The 23,962-nt window shown below is 34.7% G+C and overlaps 1 protein-coding gene across 1 annotated transcript; it reads right to left on the reverse strand.

The window, feature by feature from the left end:
- Nucleotides 1-997: 997 nt before the first annotated feature.
- SCaMC (Short Calcium-binding Mitochondrial Carrier) lies at nucleotides 998-23,962 on the reverse strand. The gene is made up of 11 exons (XM_089231408.1): nucleotides 23,426-23,962; nucleotides 18,816-18,927; nucleotides 15,786-15,873; nucleotides 15,212-15,323; nucleotides 13,989-14,147; nucleotides 10,275-10,421; nucleotides 9,476-9,586; nucleotides 7,068-7,235; nucleotides 6,470-6,617; nucleotides 5,700-5,890; nucleotides 998-3,106 (listed from the first exon to the last, which is right to left on the reverse strand). The coding sequence occupies exons 1-10, from the start codon at nucleotides 23,657-23,659 to the stop codon at nucleotides 5,703-5,705; spliced, it is 1,467 nt and encodes a 488-aa protein (XP_089087534.1). The 5' UTR covers nucleotides 23,660-23,962; the 3' UTR covers nucleotides 998-3,106; nucleotides 5,700-5,702.

Here is a 23,962-nt window from a genome sequence, read left to right on the forward strand (position 1 = left end):
TGATTATAACTAAGGTGCTGATTTCAAAACACAGTAAAAAAAGAATGACTGTCAGAATGACTTGAAAATTGACATGAATATTCCTGTCGAAATGGAATTTTATAAAGGGGGGGGGGGAACTTAAAAATGTCAAATTAATAACATCATCCAACATGTGGGAAATTTGCTCACAGAATGGAAAAAATAGCCAGTCGTGGCAAAATGATAACTTAATTACAGCATTACACGATTTCATAATTCATAAAAACATCACAAAAAAGTGAAGTAATCAAACAAATAACTAATTTACTCAAGAAATGTTAAATATGTTGTCCACCGTGTTCTGGCTACGAGGTGAAAGCACAAAAATTCTTGTTCAACAACAGATCAGAGTATGCCATGGTCATGATGTCGATGTGCTTGCAATTCACCTTTATTATATTCACCAAACCTGCCCCCCCCCCCCCGTTAAGATTCCTGAGGAACTTCTAACATATAGGGGATGCGCTGAAGCTTGCAATTCACCAAAGTTTGCAACTCGACCCACTGTTCATAACATTTTGAGGTACGAAATGATGTGGTTGCACAAAATAGATTATAATGCTAGCCAAGTACAGCATCATCTACTTGCACATTTTGCACTTTTATTCTTTTGCAAAATTTCCATTGATTCAGGAATATACATGCAAATTTTCAAGTCATTATGATCAGTACATATTGTACAGTTTTGGAATCAAAACTTTAATTATAATCACCCTGTATACAGCTGATTATTTTTCATAATCCTGTTACTACCATACAGTAGAACCTTGATTAACTGGGACTTAACTGTGAAAGAAAAAAAAAACTATTGAATATTAAGACTGGGAGATAGAGTAGGAGATGTGCTACTTCTTATTGGAAAGAAAATGAAAATGTCTGTGAGGTAATGCAACTACTAGTATACTAGTCTTTGTCCTTTAGAGACAGCTGATGTCTTTATTGGATTATAGGACCACCTGCTCCTAGCATGATGGTGTCACTACTGTTACTGCTTCTTTATGAAAGGGAAAAAGAAACCCTGTGAGATAACACACCATTACATTTGGATGTGTGATGCAATCCTTATTCATGAATTTGCTGAAGATAAAGCATCAGAATGTAGCCAAAGGTTAGAAAATGTGGTAAGAATGAGAAATTTTGGCTTTTGTATATAACTACTTCATATGAAAAAAATATATATGTTCAGGCTGCTTTTATGAGACTTTTTGAAAAAAAAAAAAAACACTTATACCATCTTATGTCATTTAAAGATATACCATCAGAATGTACCCCAAAAATATAAAATGTGGTAAAAATGAAAATTTTTGGCTAATAATGAACCAATATGATATTTTTCAAGGAAAAAAGGGTATTTAGGCAACTTTTATTTGTTTTTTTTTCAAAAACCACTTGGTTTAAACTAAACAACCCCGATACATATACATGCTGATTTATTGTTGTGATTTTTGTGGTGAGAATTGTTTAAAATTTCAAAAGAAATTTAAAAATAAAGCATCTTTCATTCTTTTGATAGACATGCACACAATTAAAGGAAAAAAAAGATGCCTTATAATTCATTCATTTACATCAATTAAAAAAAAGCAAACAAAAGTTCACAATATGATCTTAGGAATAGCATATTTAGAAAAAAAAATTAGACATTAATTGAAAGGAATGCTTAGATCAGGGTTTTTTTAACCTTTATCACTCATGACCTCTTTCCCAATCTCAAGATTTTACATGCAACCCCCGAAATACACACATTCACATTGTACATTGGAATGCCCTCTCCAACGAGCAGGAAAAGTTTCGGCGATACACACAAAACAAATATCTGTTACATGATCTGCGATAGGGTTGTGCCTCAAAGTTCAAGAAGCCCCAGTTAAGACAATGGTAATATATGAGGGACAAACATGAAACATTCCAACAGTTCATGAAAATGCAAACAAAAGTGATCACAATGAAATGAAATTCACACGCATATATTGCAAGAAATAAAGCAAATGTTTAATTCAATGAAGTGAGAAAATTTTAAACTTAAAATCACTTTATACCTAGTTCTAAAAAAAAGGAAAATGTATTGAGTATTTTTTATATTTAGATATTTAATGCATTGCACCAGAATTACTCTGAAATAAATTATATCTTGATAACAATTATGGTAAACCATAACTTTGAAAATTACCTAGAAACTCAATTGAATGAGGATCAAACAATGTTTCACAGAAGGAATTGTTAATATATCAAAGTAGAAAAATCACAACTATAATCAGATTATCAAGAGGGGGAGGGGGAACTGAATCTATTTTTAACATAAAATAAAAATGTTCACCAATTTGCTAGTTATACCTCAACAAGCCTATATAGCCAAAAAATGAATAAAACTTTGATTTTCTTCTCTTTCTATAAGCTTTCAAGCTTCATACAAGTAGTTATTCTTAATCACTAATGAGATATCCACTCAGTACACACTTCCTTTAATCTGCCTGGACATTCAAAGTGGCAAACAAAGTTCAACCCACAAAACATTATCAAAATATCAACTGAACCAGTACAGCACAACTGAATTGTCTTTAAATTTAATTATGATTTTTTTTCCTCATAGGTAATAAAGTTATACAAAATGAGACCTTTCAAATGAAATCATTTCAAACTAAGTTTTTTCATATACAAAAATATACATCACATATATAATTTAGGTTTCTATGTTTAAATAATTAATTTAATTTCACAATCCTTTCAAAATCAGTCTGTCTTATAACGGGGGCAGACTCATACCTTGTCACAATGATGTAAATACTTGAAGAACAATAAATAACGTGCAGTGAAATGTAAAAATTCCAATGTAATAGTAATGAATAATTCTTGACACAAGCATGAATTTTTGTTTGATAAGGAGTTTCCGTTACTAACTGATGGTATATGGTGAGATTGATGAAAGGCATCTTGTGGTAAATTTTCCATTTATTACAACCACCCCTGTTGTTTCTCTCTGCCCTGAGCCGGTATGAAGCATATGATGGTTGACATGCTGGCCAAACGAACAGCATTTTTGTGCTTCATCTAACTCTTCATCCGCACGAAAATTGAAAAAACTAATTACCTGTAAAAAGAAAAAAGTTTATTGAGATGTGATAGTAAAAAAAAATTTCATTATTCCTAGAATTTATTATATTTTGTATTTATTATAATTTTGATATTAAAAGAAAACAATTTTTAGTATTCTAGATCAATTGCTTTATGCTACTTTATTCAAAAAGTTATATAGTTAAAAAGCTTTATAATTAGAACTCATAATTGTCACCTTATTTATACTTTCATACAGGGTTGTTCAGAAAAGATGGGAAAAACTTTAAGAGGTGATAGTACACACCAAAACAAACAATTGTCATCAGAGACTGCATGGTCTAACATGAAACGCAAATGCACCAGCACGTTTTGAAACGGTCGCTCCACAAACATTAAAACGACATTCCTGTTGAAATTTATCAGGAAAAAAACACCACCATACAAATGTAACTGGGGAAGAAGAAACCATATGCAAATCTGCATCACAGTTAATAAAAGGTACGGATGCCAGTGTTGTGAAGTTATTCTAGCGTGCAACCATTCTAACAGTTGCACTGTACGGGATAATGGCGCACTTTAGTAATACTGAAAAAAGCAGACATGCATTTTATTCATGCATGTCTGCTTTTTCAGTATTATTAGAAAGCAGCATTCAGTATTATTAGAAAGCAGCATTCAGTATTATTAAAAGCAGCTTTTTCAGTATTATTAAAAAAAGCTTCATTTTATTCATGCATGTCTGCTTTTTCAGTATTATTAAAGTGTGCCATTATCCCGTATGTTACAACTGTTAGAACGGTTGCATGAACGAATTGCATATCCGCTTTTTTCAGTACTACTCAAATGCGCCATTATCCCGTACGGTACAACTGTTAGAATGATTGCACGCTAGAATAACTTCACAGGGCTGGTATCCATACTTTTTATTCACTGTGATTCAGATTTGCATATGGTTTCTTCTTCCCCAGTTACATTTGTATGGTGTTATTTTTCTCCTGATAAATTTCAACAGGAATGCTGTTTTAACATTTGCAAAACAGCCATTTTGAAATATGCTAGAGCAAAGCATTTCATGTTAGCATGCATTCTTTGGCAACAATTGCTTGAATTAGTATGTACTACAGTAGAACCTGGTGATAACAGACACCCGTGGGACCAAAACTTTTGTCCAGTATTGACTCAACAATAGCAAAGAGGGGATTTATGGCTGAGGTCCAGATCTGTGTGCTGGAAACTCATAAATTGAAAGTCTTGATGCATAAAATTCATGGACAAGGCCAAAGATGGCCACAGTACAATGTATTCATACAATATCAGCATGCGTTTCTCTGTACTGTCCACGCAAATACACACATAATTTTGAGTTTGTACAAATATCCTATTTTCCTACCCATGTTATAAAAGATTCTAGGTTTACATGTATAACCAGGAAAGACATACAACACTTATTAAATCAAGTTGATGTAAATTTGCATAAAACATTCATGTAACAATATGTTTTAAGTCAGATGTTCTAATTTTTTTAAACAAAGAGGAAAAAAGTAATTTGACATTTTAAAATACATGCAATCCAGTGGCAAAAATTTTGCCACCAATATGCTTAAGAAGAACCTCTTTAGAAGATGAAAATGCAAACACAACCAAAAAAAAATTTAATTTTGGTTTTCAATTTAACATTTCATGAACTGCTTTCGTTAATTTTTTGGGTGTTCTAGTTTTTTGAAAAGGACTTGTACAGTATACTCTCACTAAACTAATTTGGCACATATCAAATCAGGATACAAAAGATTACTGGAAGGTAGTTGGAAAAAGCCCATCTAAATAACAAACTTTTGTGCAGACATGCAGTGGTATGTTTTCTCCTAAAATTTGCAAGAAGCCTCTCTGAAAATGCTGATTAGTGTACGGCCAGATTAAAATAGAAGCTACCGTAATGAAAAATTCAAATTCTTAGCTGTAGCAACCCCCCCTTGCCTCAAAATCTACACAAGACCACCTCCTATACTTTATGAACATGGGCATGCTTAAGTGAAGCCCTATTTTTTTAAATCAAAATACATTATTTTCCTCTGTATAATCCTGCAGATTATCTGTTAAAGAGGTGGTTAAGCATTAAAAAATGTGGATTATCTACCACTGTAGACAATCTGCAGAAAATGATGTTATCAGTCGGATGAGTATTCTCATGAGTCTGAATTTGAAAGTTCTTGATTAAACTGCAAATTTTGTTTTTTGTGTAAATAATACTACTGTTACGTAAATAAATTTCATCAATTATCATACCGATGGATTGACTATTGAAACAAAAGGTAAGTTATTGTTATTATTTTTTAAATCCTACGGATAATATGCCACTGCGGATTATACCTCCTTCAAATTTTGCTTGCAGATTATGAGCCACTGCAGATTATATGCAGGAAAATACTGTAATTTATTTCTGTTTAAAAAACTTGTAACTAAGTCATTTCAAAATATTTGAAAATTCTTGCACAGATAGGCATGCCTTACAGTTTGACAACCACTGAACCATAGAACATGAAATTCTAAGATTAAAAATCCTGAAAAATAATAAAATGAGAGAGAGAATCTATGAGAACCAAAAAAAAAAAACTAAACTTGAATAATACCTTTCAAGCCATAGTTACTCCTAATGCACGCCTTGCATACTCATAAACCACATAACTAATGCTAACAGCTGGAGCAACTTTCATGAAATTGGGTGTAATACCTCTGTACAATCCAATAAAACCTTCTGTCCTAATAATTGCACGGAATAGGTCTACCATATTTGTATTGACAACAGGTCCTTGTAATGCAGCTGGAAAAAATTATATTAATTATAATATGGAAAAAAAAGAGACTTAAATGAGATACAATTACCTTACCAGCACAAAATCTAATATGAGCAAAGATTCTTAGATTCAATCATCATGCTTGTTAGCAAAAATGATGCTCACTATAAATACATACCATTCACTTAGCCCTTTCACTGTTTTATGGATTAAAAAGTTCATATAAATGCAGAACATGTTTCCAGAGGAATGTGAATGATGCAATACAAATTTCTTACTCAATATAGAAATGTTTATTAAGTTGAAAACTACAACATTTCAAACTATGAATATTATTTAACTACAGTAAAGTACTGCTTCAAGGGTTACTTTTCAAAATCAAATCACTGTTTGTTGGTTGATGCCAAGTATATTTCGCTGGAAGTAAATATTTTGTCTTATATATAATACATTTTGACTGTATTTTCTAAACAAACACATAAGAAATGCATACCTAATATAAATGCATATCTATAATAAAAAAAACATCTAAACTAACATGTAAATATGAATGCACAATTTAGGATATAAAAAAATTAAACGAGGAAGGGGAAAAAAGTTTATACCTTGAGCTTGAAGGCGAGTACGAACAAGTGCAAGAGGATAACTAGCAAGCTGACCACAAGAGCTACTAACAGTTCCACATCCAAGCAGCACTAAAATACCAGGATCAGCTTCATCTGGATGCCTTTGAGTGTATGTCTTTTTTAAGGTCTTCATATATAAAAGAAAACTTCATTTACATATCTAACATGAAACTACGCAAACAAGAGAAGTATTTTAAATTTCAAAGAACTAAAATGAACTGACTTGGAATCACTCAAACAGACTTTTTTGGCTGTTGAAATTGTTTAGTGAATGAAATGCATGAAAAATAAACATTAAAATGACTGCTCATGATGTACCTATAACACAGTTTAAATGCCAGTGTCAAATAATTCTAGTTCTATATTCAAGGAGTTCTCTACAACTTGATATTGATTAAAAGACTGCAAAACCCCACTTGAGATAGTTTTGATCAAAAATTTATTTAGCTTTTTTAATGATATGAAGAGTTTAATATGAATGATGTTCGAGGAAGAATTCTAAAATCATAATCTTATAAACACTAAATAAAGAAGCACACTTTAAAAAACAATGTGAACATAAAAATAGAAATCATACTTCATAAATAGCTAGATCAATCCCAGCATAAGGAATAATGCCAAGAAGATTTGGTAAATATCCACGATAAAAGCTGCGAGGACCTTCGTTTTTATATATTTTGCAGGTAGCATCCCATATGCCCTTATACTGTCCTGTACTACGAAGAGCCAATCTTGTTTTCAAAACCTGAAATGAATTTAGATTTCATTTTGAATTTCTTGCAAAAAAAGAGCTTGCAAATCAATATAGGGTGAACGTGTAATTCATCTTCACCTTCTGGTTTTGTACCATAACTAGTCTGCACACCCATACCAATAGGGACAAATATATTTTATGTTCTACAGGAAAAAAAATACTTAGAAATATCAAAATTTAAAAAATTATACAACATAAAAATTCAATCCATGCAAGGAGACTATACAAACCCTTCATCATGGTTCAGTATATGGATCAGACCATATTATTCAATGCAAATACATTCTTAATATGTTATCTTACACAGACATTTACATAGTAAACATTTCTATATTAGTCAATAGTTATTTTTTCTTCTCCTCTTGCAATTCTCTAACGCAAGGTGTATCAGAGTTCAAAGCACAATATAATCGACATAACTAGTAAAATTAACTTTAATTATAAATTAAAATGAAAAGAAAACAGAAAATGACATTAACGCTCACAACTTACTCTCCGCGAGTACACACATTGACTACTAATACTTTACTGCACACCAACTCTGGTCATATATCGTCATTTGGCAATTTACAACCAAAGGAGTTGGGTGGGAAATGAAGGCTCCATTCATCAGTGGTCCCCAGGTTTGGTAGGTAAAGAACTTGCTTCTAATGTTCTATGGCCGGATTCGAACCCATGGACCTTGATGGCAACCTTCATAGTGGAAGACGAGCATCTTACCACGGCGCCACTCAGGCACACACACATTGACTGGCAACAAAACGAACCGATTTGGCAGTAAAACATATGCGGTCACCAAGTTACAGCTAAAGTTGGCAAGATATCGCAACTCAACACCTCCTTAATAGATCAAAATTGTATAGCACTAACTCCAGTAAGAGAGAACAGTATGCCATAGCATTGATGTCAAACTCTTCCAATGTTAAGTAAGTAGCCACTGCCTGAAATACAGGAGCTTCAACCCTTATGGAAAATTCTTTATGTTGTGAATATATTCTGGGCAATTTCCGGCACACTTTAACTTTCACCTTGCAAAATGTTAACAGAATAATAGCTCAATTTTTTTTGTAGCTCAAAAATTTTTACACCAGACAAAGCATTTTTTTCACTGTAAGGGGTTCACAATCAATTCGGATACAGCCACTTCTTCAGAGGTAAAATGGTAGCTGCTGTGTGTTGTGTATGGTTGAAAGGACCAGGGCTGTGTGAGGTTTGAAAGAAAACGAAATATTCAGCATCAAAGCTTTACAATAAACATTTATAAATATTTCATTTTAAGCAATCACAAGTTGGTTGAACTTGCTTCCTCTAAATTATGTACTCATTGCCATGTCTGACATTGCTCAGGTACACAACCACAGTCAAAAGATGAAAACAAACACTCCCTTACTAGATTTGTGAGTCTGCAACTGGCCATACACATCATTTCCAAGGGGAATGCTTTTACAAGTAAAAGGTGTTTTTTAGGAACGAGCATTCGCTATGTTCTTGAGCAAAATATAAAATGATTTGCTTTTACTAAAAAAGTGAAAGGTTCTGCTTTGTTTTTTATTTTTAAAATTATGATATTGTTTCAATTCACAAGTAAAAAGTTTACCCCTGGTTCATCAATATCACAGAATTCCCTCCAAAATACAAAGAATATTACAAAAGTATGAGCGGTTTTATTTTAACAATCAAATTTACGTCACACGTGTGTAATAACTCGGTCATGTAGTTCACATTTTATAACATAGCATAAAAGTTGGATTCAAAAAGTTCCTGAAATCAGACTGATTTAATACTGAATTTTACTCACAGAGCTTTGCATATTTATTTAAAAATAACTTCAACATCTCTTCCAACTTATAAGTTATTCAGAAAATTTCTGAAAACCGTCCCACAAGTAATTTTTTGAAAGTTCCCAGTTGACAGCTGATACTGTGATAATTTAATCAATACCACAAAGTGGTTTAAAGACCGGACAAATTTGTTTTTTTCCTAATTGAACTGCCAATTTACCTTTCTTTGAATATCCCATTTTTATTTCATTGCTTCTCAAATAAAATGCACGATTATGATATTTTGAAGAGATATTTCATTGTTGTACATATGAATTTAAAATAATTATATACAAGATGTTATTGATCACTACCTTTTTCTAAAGAGATAAAAACTTCAGGAACTATTTGAACAAACCTTCAATTGCTCCAATGTCTAAACCACAGCTGCATTAAACCTTAAATAAATACCTCCATTGGATATATCACAGTCTGTGAAAAACCACCAGCTATAGAACCAGCAGCAAATCGTTCGTATATTGACAACTCTCGCTGAGCTTTGCCCCGGATGAATCTTTTAACCTGTATTTAAAAAAAATTACTCTTGATAAAATAATCTGAAGCATAACCTAAAAATAAAATTTTCTGTGAGTATTAATCATATTGAAAAATGTTATTTTGAGCTTCTGGTTTGGAGAAAAGATTCCAGGAAATGAAAATCTGACTTTACAATATAAAGTAGAGGGATATAGAAATGTCATCTCCACTTGTTAATACAAGATTCATTGAAAGACTGGTTATTTGTGGAGATGAAGATTACAAGGAAGAAAATCATCCCTGCCCCCACGAGGACTCAAACCCCAGTCTCTTGCTTGCCAGATGAGTGCTCTACTATCTAAGCTATGGAAGCAGATAGAATGTTTCACCCTTGGAGAGCAAGGACTGAGAAGATTGAAATTATTTTTTTAGAAACACAAATTGACATGGGAACCCCATGGGAACGTGCTCTTCAAACCACGTCCATTTACGAACGAGTTAAAAATATAAGCCCCATGGCAGATAAGGTAAAACATAAGCCTATTGTACTAATGAGCAGATTTCAAATGAAGCTAGGACTTGAGCTAAGCTGACAAATATTTCAGAATTTTTTAGTTCTTTTAATAAATAAATTCAAGACAATATTTGTAACTATTTAAAAGTGAAAATCTTTCAACATGAATTCCACACTACATGTGTAGCATAGAATGAAATTCTAAAAGTGATATCTTACTTGCTCATAAGCCATAAATTTCAGAGCACTTTCTGGAGCTATTTTCAAAACATTGATTGCATTTCCTCTCCAAAGAGAGCGAGTACCACCTTCTTCAATCATATGCCTTGCACACCTATAAATTGATTCAAATTCTGACCCCTTGACCTGAAAAACAAAATTTTTTAGTTTCTTCCCCAAAGAGTTGAATTTTTATCTACACAAAATCATGTGCAGAGTGAAACAACACAATCACACAGTTTTGGAACTGTGTGAAGGACTTTTTAAGGAGTTTCAAGCAGTTTTTAAGGAGTCATGGCAAACTTCATAACTTACAAGTTTTACAGCAAAAAAAGGGGCGGGGCACATATGCAAATTTATTTTTAATTTGCAAACAAACTTTCCCTCTTCTCAAAAATATAGACGTAGAAGTGGTTCAAAAATTACAAGTTCTGATTTGTTACCCAGCATCATAAGAATTCATAAAATAATCAATCCACATACATGCTTTCTGTCGTCACCAAAGTATTCTAAAACTTTCAAGTTTCGGTCAAAAATATAACTCATAACAGCATCACATAAATTATAAAAATTCTAAAAGTGATATTCATTCCCCCTCCAATTATTCAAAATAAAAACCACAGCAGACAAAGATTTTTCTTACAAAATTATTTATATTTGCAGCAACTCTAGGCACACACACACACACTTCCAGCACAACTTCCTAGATAGTAAATTGCCCATAGATGGTAATAGACCTGAGTTGTGCTTGGTTTGAAAGAAAGAAAGGCCCCCCACTCCCCCCGGAAATCACTCACTCAAACAATCTGGGAATGGGCCGCTCAATTGCAGTAAGAATTTGCCACGAGCCACTTGAGGCAGGCCACATTTAGGCCATGTGTTTGATCAAAAATTTATTTTTTTAATCCACAAAATATTTTTTAAAAGAATTGTAAAAATATTTTTTACAATTTCGAAACAAAATATCTTTATATGTTATTATAATCAATTTTTGTTAATTTCAATGCTATTTGAAGGCCAAGAACCCAAAATTGCTCAAGAAATTCATTGCAACCCTACCTCTCTAAGCCCTTGGTAACCCTTGACCCGCGGTAAACATTCGGCCTGTGCGGACCAAATGTGGCCCTGGCGTTATGATGTGGCCTGTCCTTAAATCTATTTTTGTAACAATGAACCAAGTGACACATTTACAGATCGCTTAAGTGACTCGTGGCACAATTCCAGACCATTTAAGCCATCTGTGGCACATTAAGCAATCCCTTGAGTGACATGTGACAAAGTTTTAGAGCATTGGTCCTGCCACCAGTGCGGTTTTACATCACTCAAGTTATCCGCGGCACATTCCCAGATTACTTAAGTGATCTGCGGCATAGCCACGGATCACTTATATGACGCGCGGCACAGCTCCAGAGCATTTGGATCCAATAAGTATTTGAAGATCACTAGAGTGGCTCTGTAGGGGACTCAATAGGGAGAATTTTAGTTCAGGTGCCCACAAACTAGTGAAAAGTTTTACTCGTTTTTCGTGCACCGAGTAAGACGCCATTAAGAATATTTCATATTTTTTATAAAGGGTGGTTGATGACGTAAGAATCATCCACCCCCTCCCCCTCCACGTCATCAAGTCAGCAAATCGAAAATCCCCCATCCATGCTGACATAATACTTGAATGACCCCTAACATAAAGATACCCGAAAGTTATTTATTTTCTGAAGGTTAAAAAAAGTGGGTTCAGCTATAGCGCCTGATCGGCTCGTCCTCCCCCCCCCCCCCTCCTGTAAAACCAGACGTGGCTCGGGCTGTCACTTTTAAAAGCCGGGTTTTACTAGCAGGTTTTCTCTGCCGCGCGCAACGTGAATCACCCAGCGCGACACGCCGTCTATTCATCAATATGAAAAGCAGTACGACTGTTTTCCTACAGAGCGCAATACGGCTCACGACAGTGCTTTACGTCGGGCGTGATTGGCAGACTGCTTCTGGAGGAGTTAAGCGTCGTGTGCCGCACGTTTCAGCGATCTTCCCTTCATTTTCGTGTTGTGTCTCTTCCCTTTAAACCAGAGAATGCAGCCGATAGAGCATATGACCCTGGCATCATATACTATATAGCCGTCCTGAGCCGATGCGCCACGCTTGGAAAACGCAAATGCGTAAAGTCATTATGTAACTCATTTCTGCCGACACGAAATGATCCAGTCAGGTTCACGTGGCGCAAAAAGCCTACTCCTAGGAAAACCTGGCTTCAGGGATGAACGCTCGTTACGGGATCCCAGGAGAGATAAACCCATTGTCTCTCATAGAATCTCTTGTGTGTGGATAGAGCCTGTTCCTCTTTTTTTTTTTGCCTTTTTATTTACGGCAAACAATCTGCGAAACAGATTCGCTTTCCCCACTGGACTTCAGTTTTTAGCACTTTAAGGCGCGGCGGCGAAAAGATACGCTTGTCGTCGTCCCTTACTCCAGTGGAACTGAAATTTTTTTTTCCTTTCTTCTTTTTCAGTAGCGAGTTGTAATGTGAATAAAACACGTCAAAAAAACTGCGGAAAGCAGTGACATTTTGCGGTTTCTCTGAATTTTCGTAGTGAGATATTGGCTGTAAGCAAATGGGAAGGAGGGATAAAATAGGAATAGTAGGAGAGAATTACAGTAAAAAAAAAGACGATTGCGGCGAAGTAGGAAAAATAGGAAAGCTGCGAGGTCTGCGCTCAGTATACTGCGTAATATAGGAGGTTCGAGACATCGTTTCGCTGCATAAGTAAAAACTTTTTTTAAAAAAAGTTTTTCACCACTGGGCATGGGGGAATTTTCGGCTACTGGTTCAGCGGAGTGATGTCGTTCTACGGACCATCGATTTCCAACGCTGACCAGTTTGCGACATAGGCAGGAAAACACGTCAAAAGTAGCAAATTCGGTAAAAAATTGTATTTTTAGAAGCAAAAGCGTATAATCGTATTAATTTACTAAATACGACAAAATCGTAACAGTTGGCAGGTATGCACAACCATTGGATGTTCCAATCCCATCCCCTGCTTTCACATTTCCTATTACAAAGGGAGAGAGCGTTTTTTTTTTCTCTTTTCTTCCTCTTTATATTCGGGGGAAGCTTCCTCTTATTTTTCTAGGCAATGCTATTCATCACCATGGGGAATGCCTATTCTAAGAAAGATCATCCCTTCAGAGAAAAAAAAAGGACTTTTTCAGGCGTGGCTGCAAAAAAGTAAGGAGTTATAAGGGCCCTTCCAGAGGGAAATGAAAAGTTAGGAGTTTTTAAGGAGTTTGTAAGGATGTGCGAACCCTGCTTGATCATTGTAACAAAGTTTGACAGCAGGCTGAGTATAAATAAAAAAATAAATTTTGAAATACAGTTGAATCCTATTTTAACGAATACCGTTATAGCAAAAATCTCATTTTAACGAACACTTTTCTAACCCCCAGATAAGTTTACATAGGAACAATGCAAATACCTGGAATTTCTTTATAACAAAATGTTGTTATAACAAAGTGATTTCTCCAGTCTCTTGAAGTTCATTATAATGGGATTCGACTGTATCACTAATGCATATAATACAAGTTGACTGTCTCAACCCCCCCCCCCCCTCCACCAAAATTTGATTTTTTTCAGCAGAAGTTAAAAAAATTTCAATATTCATTTTTCTTGTTTTAAAATTTAGTTACAAATATGTATAAAATACTGACACAAGTCACATGTTGGCCTACCTGTAAAAATACTTTAATTCGATCTAAAGGTGCAGTACAAGTGCGAGATACTGCACCAGCAACTCCACCAGCTACCAAATGGCGCCACCACATTCCAGTGTGCATTTCTGCTTCGGTAAAATCTTCGGGGACAAGAACATTTTCACCTAAATCTAAAAACTAAATAAGAAAAATTTAATTCAAATTTGAGATCTAAGTATTTTCAACTTTGATTGCCATAAAATTTCAATTTTATAAACAGCATAGTAAAGTGAAATAAGTATAAAGTTGAGAGAACTGTAATGATTTTAATCACTTCATAAACTTGTGTATGAACCATGCATCTGTTTTTTGGTCTCAAATTCTATTTGATAAAATATAATTAAATGTACTAAATTTTGTTATAGGTATGATTTTGATAAATTTAGAACCAAGCATGAAAGCCCAATTACAGGCTACTGACTTAAAAACAAAAAGAAAGGACTTTTGATATTAAAACTTGGAAATTATCCAAATTTATGATCGATTTCACATTTCTTTTACTAGAAGGCCAAAAAACAAATTCTGTTCAACAATAGTACGCCTATGCATATACAGTACCTTGGCCCACAAATTTTTCAAATTTTTTGGCTAATGAAGTTTTTTCTTTTGTGGTATTTCCACATCGGTTATCAAACATGTATGTTGGTATGGATGCACACTAACTTAACACAGCAAATTTGTGAGCTGAAATTTGACATCAATAATTATCAAAATTACTGCAACTCAAGCGTAATTAATTTATGCCCACCTCGAAATTACTTTCTAGATACTCCCATACATTTGTTTGTCTGTCAATAAGGTTCTGAGCAATTTCATGCGAAATGAAAGATTTAGCTAATACAAATGCATTAAAAATAAAGAACCCTACACTTGATTTTTTTTAGTGCAAGACTTAGCATCAAATTGAACAGTCAGGGAATTCTAGGAGCTCATCTTTTCCATTTGCATGTATCAAACACAGAAATGAGCTGACCACATGACATAGGGAGGACATCTACAAATCAGTGCTGGTACATCAGTGTACAGTGTAAAATAGAAAAATATTGAGTATCTTCATATTTCTTTATATTCTAAAATTTTTTTTTTAAGTCTCCTACATTCAGCCTTTAGCGAGTTTTTGTCTTTTTTTATGGTGTTTCTTGGGAGTTTAATAAAACTCATCTTCAAATTTTGAGTCACGCTCTTGAAAAAAAAAAACTTACTGTCGCATGTCTCCAAGATTTCAGGACCTCATGCAGCTCAAAGCTGGGAAGGAAAAGTAGGTAATCTCGCCACTCATTGAACGTAATGGTTTGAGAGTTATCTTTGTCCATTCTGAGAAATAAGAATTGAAAATAGTAAATACATAAAATAATTAAATTTTGTGTCAAAGGGAAACACTACTGAATAATTTAAAAAAAACACATTGATTTATCATTTATGGTTTATTCATTACACTTGATGGTATGACTTAACAACTCTTGCAAAAAACGAATCGGTTTCATTGTGCCATAAAATGGCAGGAAGGATATATTCTGGTAGTAAGAATCTTATAATCAGCATCCTACCACTATTATTGGCAATGCAGGATATGTCCTCTAAATTGTCAATTTCGTGTTGCAGAAATAATGCTAAATCATTTTCTTAAATGAGTTGATTTTTAGGGTTACTTTACTTTGAACAAGGTAATAGAATCTATGAATGGCAACGTAGGTACAATCAAGTCTATCTTCACAGTGAATCAACTTGTAGAAAAGATAGAAAAAAAGGCATGTCAAAAATATTATGTATATCTACCTTCTGAGCAAGGTATATGCCTCTTGCTCGTCTATTTTGACACCTAAGCGGGCGAATGCAGCCACAATCTCATTAGCATCTATCAAGCCTTTTGGAAGAATAAACAACCATGTTACTATGCATTTTATGTGAAAGGAAAAAATTGATTCATAAGATTTCAAGATCAGTGACAAATTAAAATGATTATTTCAAGGCCAGAAAATAGATTTTCAGAGAAAAAATCTGCATTTTGAAGTAGGACTAGCAAATTGAAATTTTTAACTAATTGATCAAAAAAAAAAAAAAAAAAATTGTAATAGGGTAATCAACTAATTAATAGAATATTTTCAAATTCTATTACTTTATAACAATCTTATTAGGTAACTTTTGTTTTATTAACTGATGCTACAAAAATATATTTTACTCACCTGTTCGCTAAATGTTAATAAATATTGGAATAGGTTAAGAAATTAAGGCTGCACGCTTGAAGTAATTTTCTGACCTCCAGATACAGGCGACTATTAAATAGTCGCCTGTATCTGGAGGTCAGAAAATATGAATAAGAGTGGATTTTGGTGAAAATATTTGGCATAAAAGGTTTTTTGATGGTATGGGTTGAGGTAGGAGAAGTGAGCATTTATAGAACTCCAGCCCACCCTTCTACCACATTAGGCTGGACAGTTCAGTCTACTGTACTTTTGATCTTCACAATTACATTTTCCCCCATAGAAACTGCTTCTAAATCTACATGGGGGTGCTGATGTTTCTCGATGTTACGAAAACCGATGTTTACAGTAAAGATAAAAAAATTCAATCGTATTTTAATCAGAATGAACGAGTTGATTAACTCAACTAAAATTTTTAACTGTGATTAACAACGGATAGATCAATCGGACCAGCCAGGGTTGCAACTAGACACTTGGTCAATCGGGGCAAGCACACATGTTGGAGCTCTCTACTAACACTGATAAAGAGGTTAAATAGGTGAAATTTTTGCTCTCCTCCTCTGGCTCAGCACACCAGACCTGCCTGCATCCTTACTTCTGGCATTGGGGATCAGCCGTATTCAGAATAAATTCCACTTCTAAATTGCACATGCACCTTGTCCATATTCCTCTACGAAAACTAACGAATGGATAAATGTTGGAATATGTGTGCATGTGTTGTGAACCTAACGTGAAGTTTGCTTCTGTGGAATGCTTGTTATGCATTGCTTGTCAAGTGCTGCCATCTGGATTATAAATTCAGGAAACAAATTGTGGTTGGTTGTTTTTTTTGCTTGCATCATGCATGAATTTTTTAAATGTTGTAGCCTGATGAGCTTCTGTAGAGAGGCTTTAAATGGGAGATCTGCTCACATTCACACCTTGAAGTTGCAAAACCAGAATGAATTCTACTTTCTAGCATTTTTGCCAACGGTGGTAAATGTCTTAAACAAAGACTGGATCAGAGTCCCTGCAATCTTCTTGACTATCTGCAGCTGAGAGATCGCATAAATTCCATTCTTTAGCCTCAAATCATCATTTTAACACCATACGCAAACATGCCAACATTCACATGAAGCCTATCAGTAGTGATGAATGTTGAGTTTTGCGGGGTGGGGGGTGGAGGGGGGGGATACGCTTTGACGACAACACAGCAAAACAAAATAGCAAGAGTGACTTAACATAACTTCAAAAAAAATCTGTAATATGAATGTGTTAAATTTTTGTAACATTTTAATTGAAAGTTTAAGTACAGCACCTCATAAGCACTGAAGCCCAGGTGTTCAGGCCACGAAACTCCCCTTTCCCAAGCAACTTTTGGAGGTTGCAGAGTTCCTTATTAATTAATGAATATTCAATGCAATCCCAACCTACATATGCTCTTGTGGATTGTATATACAGATGTCTAGGAACACTAGACTTCCTCCCTTCCCTTTTTCTTCGTATTTGTGTTCCTACGACAACTATCATGAAAAACTAGTTCCGAAACCAGTTCTGCAGAACCGACCACACACTATAGCCCTGTTTACATGTGCAATAATGAGGTAGCATTTGGAGTTCCAGCACCCACTTCACAACTTTTTTCCCTCATAAAGATAGATATTGAGAGCAGGAATCTGAAAATTCTTGAAAATGGTTTTAAACTAGCTTTTTTCCATTTCCCATGTGAACAGGGCATTAAGGAACAAATGAAACTGGGTCAAGACCTGCAGTGCTGGATTGCTTACAAACATAATTTATGCCATAGTGCAGGAAGATTTTCACAGGAAACCAGTTTACAGGTTTTTTTTATAAGTGTTCGGGCATTGAATAGAGCAGCAGGTCTAGACACAGCATTATAAATATCCTTTTGTGCACAGATAAAATAGATTGGGCAAGAAAATCCATTTGAACTTCTCATAGCAGACTACTCTAATTAAAGGACACTTTTTTAAATTCCATTAACGAGTTTCAATTTGGAATTTATTAAGACATTTGATTAGCGGACAAAATTCCCCCCCCCCCCTACACACACACGTGTGTTCGATATCATAAGGTTTCACTGAAAAGAAAAAATTAAGAGGAAACATTGCTTATGAGTACCGAAATAATTGTAACATTGCCATTCTGTTTTTCTTTCTGCCATTTCCCTTGAATGAAGCTTTCCAAGCTTTGGTGGCAGGACATAAGGCAAATAAGCATGGTAAAAACATGGAACTCGCAATTTGTCAGCATTCAACTAAACTTACTGTTGATCTGCCCTGAAACCAGTTGAATTCATTGCCTTTACCGGAAGTGGGGGACCAGTGCTAAAATAATCATGGGGTTCCTTTAGGAAAATGGATTCCATATATATATTCCTTATAATTTTCTTGATTTCCTGACACACAAGTTTCGATATTAGATACTCTGCTATTTGTTCTATCGTAGTGTTCTGGAGTTGGTCTCGATCATGAGATATTCACAATATTCATTTTAATTTGACCCAAACACTCTGTCACAAAATTCATATTAATGGTGAACAATACATCACTTCAATCACAGACAAAAAATTCAGAACAGAAAAAAAATGAAAAGTTCATATTACCATCGCTATTTTGGTCCATGTATTTGAAGAGCATCATCAAGTGTTTTTCAGATTCTAGTATAAAATGGAAAAAGTCTTCAAAGGACAGGGACCCTTTCTTCTCCACATGAACCTAAAAACAAAAAAACTGTTCAGAATCGCACTAAAAAGTTTCATGCTTGTATAAATGTACATTCATCATGCTTTTATACAGCAGACATTTCAAAGTTTGATCTTTGTTTTCCAGACATAACCCACTTTAAAACACTCTAAAAACTGTCATTCTTAGACTCCTACTTAGTAATCAAGAAAAAAATTTAAGCACTGATGTTAATTTTTTTTAGTCACTGCGGCTACTCAGGGTTTTTCAAGCTCTATTAGAGAAAGTTTTTTGCAGACTTTTAGTAGGGACTTGATGGAAAATATCAAATTATGGGAATCGTCACCTAGTCTCTGATTTTGCAACATTTTTAAGACGTAACTGTTAAGGAGACTGTCACATTTACAATGGATAACATTATTTCCTGTAACTTATGTAGCCCACAGGAGGGATAATTAGCACTCAAATTGAAAAACCTCAGTATCTGTAGCCTGAATTTACACCATTTGTTGAGTCAGAAATGAAGGGGGACGAGTAGAAATGTGATGAAATATCGATAAAACATAGGTACAGAGCTTGACAAATTTGAAAAAACCAGGGCCGTATTTCTTGAGATTGAAATCATACTTGACACTAAGAAATTTGGCTGGCAACTAAAAAAATTTTCAATGTATATCAAGCCCTATACCAGTGGGAAGATAGAAACAGCTGAAATTTTTTGAAAATGTGCCAGAGAGGTTGATATTGCTGACATATTGCTGTTTTGGCATAATTGAAAATTTGGTGACAAAAAACAACTGTATATTGGGAATTAACCAGAATTGATACAGCTATAAGTTTAATGTGAAATCTTTTTTTTATTTTTTTGGCGACTTTTTATGGTGATTTCTTTTCTAGTCTGTTGGTGCTTTTCTTTCTGGTCAATCATTTTCTTCTGTTGGTTTTCTTTTTCTCTGCTGGCTATTATTATTCCTTCGGCTTCTGGGTTGCTATTTCCCTTTCTTAGCGATTAGTTATTGTGTGAAGGTGATATCACATTTAGCATTTGTTAGGTATATAATAGGCTTTAGCGCGCTGCACTCTAAGTAATTGAGTCCATTAGCATATGCACACATATTTCAGAGCTTTTTCTTCTGCATTATATGTGATAACATACATAGGCCTATTATTTCCCCAGTATGTTAAGTTTTTGGTGTTTGAATATTTCATTTCAAATTTGTCCTCAGGAATGTATTTGGATTCTCTTAGAGGTTGTACACATTTCATATTGCTATTTCAATCAATTTTTTGCATACCAGCAGCTATAATTTTAATCCTGCAATCGTATTTTTATTGAGCCCAAAGAGCTTTTGTAGAACCCCGAGAGCACCAGCTGACCATTGTATTATTTAAAACAGAGTAGGCCTACTTGTTTTTTTTGTTTTCAATTCCCTGTCTGGTCTAGGATGTCATATTTTTACTCTCGATCCCTTGAATGTTTTTTTTAAATTGCTTGTGCTGCTCCATTTGATAATTTTTCTCTTGTTTTAGCAGCCACACTGTTATCCCTTTTTGGCGATGTGTTGGGAATTTTTTTCTATAGCAAAAAAGATGTCCAAAAAACATGTTTCCCTCTTGCAACTTCTCACCAGGCTTCCGGGTATTCTTCGCACACACCAAAGAAAAAAATTGCCAACATATCGGCAAAAGGGATACTATACAGGGTGTTTAAAAAAGAATCATCCAATTTAAAAAAAATCATAACTATTAAGCTTTCAATCCATTTTGATCGAATAATATACAGGTAGAAAGAAGACAATCTTGAGTTTCACGCAGTTGCCAACAGGTAGTGCTAACACTCTTCCTTAGGCTGCCATTTCAGTATTTGCCAAGATTGGCTTTTCCCACAGTTAGAAACCAATTGGGATGACTTTATTTACCAGCAGGATGAGGCACCACCATACTGGAGCGTGGATGTTTGAGAATGTTTGAAAATCACATTCCTAAATGATGGATCGGCCGTACAGCACCTGACGATTCAGTTAAACATCACTGGCCTCCAAGATCGCCAGACCTCACAGCGTATGATTTCTTCATGTGGGGGTTTATAAAAGACTACATTTATGTGCCTCTCCTTCCAGCTACATTAGCTGAACTGTAGATATGCATAATAGCAGCAGTGGATGCACCAGGGTTTAAGCTAGGTAAAAAAATATTTTCGCAAAAATAAGGGAAAAATCTTTAACAAAATGCTTTAATGCTAATGACTGTTGGTTGGATGTCTACTCATTTCGTACGTCCAGTATTGCATTTTTGCTGAAGTAACTACTACTTCTTTTGACGTCTAAGATTTTCTTTTGCATTTTGCAAAAACTTTGACCGTAGCTTAAACCCTGGGATACACACATACCTGCATGAGTTTGAGATGAATTTGACTACCGTAAAGATAAGCACCTTTAATTTGGTTTGTAAAAAAACGTTGATCACCCACGCAATATAAAGTTAATATTAAGTGTCTGTGTGCAATATTTTTTGTAATATACACATTTCGTCGACCAGTAAGGTTGTATCCTTTTTATTTATTTTTCTTATTAATATTCGTTATTTTATTTAATTTCCGTTATTTATTTAAAAGAATCTGGATACCCGGAAATAGTCCCAAGTTTTAATTTTTTTATACCTATAATATACTTATTTATACAACATGCAGAACCGTTGTTTATTTAAAAGAATCTGGATACCCGGGAATAGTCTGGGTTTTAAATTTGTTTATACTTATAATATGCTTATTTATACAACATGCAGGACCGTTGTTTATTTAAATATACTATTATATTTTGTTTCATGATATTTTTCATATTTGAATGGGTTTTTATTATTGTTTTCCATGCTGGCAATTTTTTTTTTCCGGCGTCCGCAGTGTCTAACGGCCTTGGCAACTTTTGATCGGGTCAGCGGACATGCTTGGCGCCGAAAAAAAAAAGTCGCCAGAAATCGCCAATCTCTGGATTATACAGCACCTGTTCCTTTTTTGTAATATACACATTTCAAATCAGGTGATTTTTCTTAAACACCCTCTACTACGGCAGGGCTGGACAAAAATCCATAGCGACTAAAAGATTGGTATTGGCACATAAAATTTTCTTTGTGTAGTTTTATGAAATTGCAGGCCTAGAGCAGAATAAAATGTTTGAAATTCATTAGCAAAGTCAAATGAAGCATTACTTTGGACCTTTTTTTCTAGGTAAATTTTTTTTCTGGCATCTAGGCTAGAGTTTATTTGGCAATTTGTCCAGCTTTTTACAATAGCTGATCCCCAGAATTTTTCTTGCTCATTATCGTCAACTTGGCATCGAAGTGTCAGCTTGCAACGTAGAGAAAGTGAGCATTTTTTTTCTACTGCTCTCCTGTATTTTTCTAAATGTAGCCAGTTGCATAGGTGCCTATTCCCAGACTTGAAAACTGTAATGTATCACATGATGAAATATTTTGCACGGAAGAAAACATTTTACACAAATGGAAGGGGAAAAATTAGGGATTTTTTTAATAACCATATGATTTGTTTGCCTGGGACGACCCCGTATAAAAAAAAGTCCAGCTTAAAGATTTTTACTAAAAATGTCCAGTGTTTTCCATCGAATCACTTGAATTTTTTATCTGGCACTGAAATCAAGGATTAAAATTATTTTCCTACTTTATAAACAAAAACATGACTATAAATATCTCGCATATTTGTCATATCAAACGGGGGTTTGTTTTTTTTGTGTAATTCATTTAAATCCACTGTGATTTGTAATAGCGCTTCATTCCCCACCATAGGTGATTTCCTGCCGATTTTAGTAATAATTGGTAAATTTGCTTACTTATGGCATCATATATATATATATATGGCAACAATTGCAGATTTCCCATACTTGAAATCTTAATTTTCTTCCCCGAAAAGACCTCATAATTTGAGAATTTTCAAGGACTTTGTTATAATGATATGAAAAATTAGAAGAATCTGATTTCCGACCGGAAGATTTTAAAACGGCTAAAAAATCAGAAACATCGCCACCTATGCAGATGGCGTTCACTTAAATTATAAAAATATTCCTAGCTCCTCCCAGGAGCAAACTTACAACTCGAGAAGATACTGAAACAATCCAATTAAAACATATGGGAAGTTTTCCCATATTTGTGGGGAAAATCATCGGAAACTGATCCATATGGGGAATTTCTCGGCGGTTGTGGGAGATTCTAAAAGTTCATCAAACAGAAGAATTTTGAATTTATTTCTTATAAATTTGGTGCAGTACTTTTTTAAATTTAATTAAGCTTTTTTTACCGACAGATGGCAGCACATTTGCTTTGGATGATTGGGAAGAATTTTCTTAAAAGGGAAAAATTTCTAGGGGGAATTATTACCATAGCTGACTATTGTACTTAATTTTAAGGTGTCAATACACCCACGCATGAATTCACATATGAGGATACGGGGGGGGGGGAACATTCCTACACATATTTGTCAAATTGTTTTAACCTATAAATATGTAACACGAGTATGGCATACTTGTATGGTTCCCTCGGGATGGTAGGGGATGCCCATTTGCTTGAAAGCGACAGCCAAGTCCTCGGCGGTGATGCGTCCGTCTCCATTGACGTCTAGCTGCCGGAATAGCTGGAGAAGCCTCTGTTGTTCTTGCTTGGGCAAATCTTCGAACTTTTTAACCGTGGGCGATGATGGTGACGACGACGACGATGGCTCGTTTGAGGAAGCCGATGATTCTCGATGGTTCGACCGCATTTTTTTTTTCTCGTGGGAAGAGGCAAAATAGTAGCAAGAGAAGTTTTTTTTTTCTTAATTCTCACATGTTCGAAAATGCCGAAAATATCCAGAAAACACTCGCTAAGATTCTAATCCTCGAGCGATGAAACAAATTCGACGTCTACAAAGTTCTAAATGTTTCATGTCCACATGATAAAATTACGATGAAACGCGAAACACAAACACGACCCGAGCACATTTCCGAGAGAAATCATTTAAAATTGAACTGTTCGGCTCCAGTTGCGCTGCCGTACAACGATAGGGAGATACTGCAAGCTGTGT

Source organism: Pholcus phalangioides, unplaced genomic scaffold (assembly GCF_987345545.1).
Source record: "Pholcus phalangioides strain wild (caught in Gottingen) unplaced genomic scaffold, Ppha-v1.0 ptg000004l_1, whole genome shotgun sequence".
In the NCBI taxonomy this organism is placed as follows: domain Eukaryota; kingdom Metazoa; phylum Arthropoda; class Arachnida; order Araneae; family Pholcidae; genus Pholcus; species Pholcus phalangioides.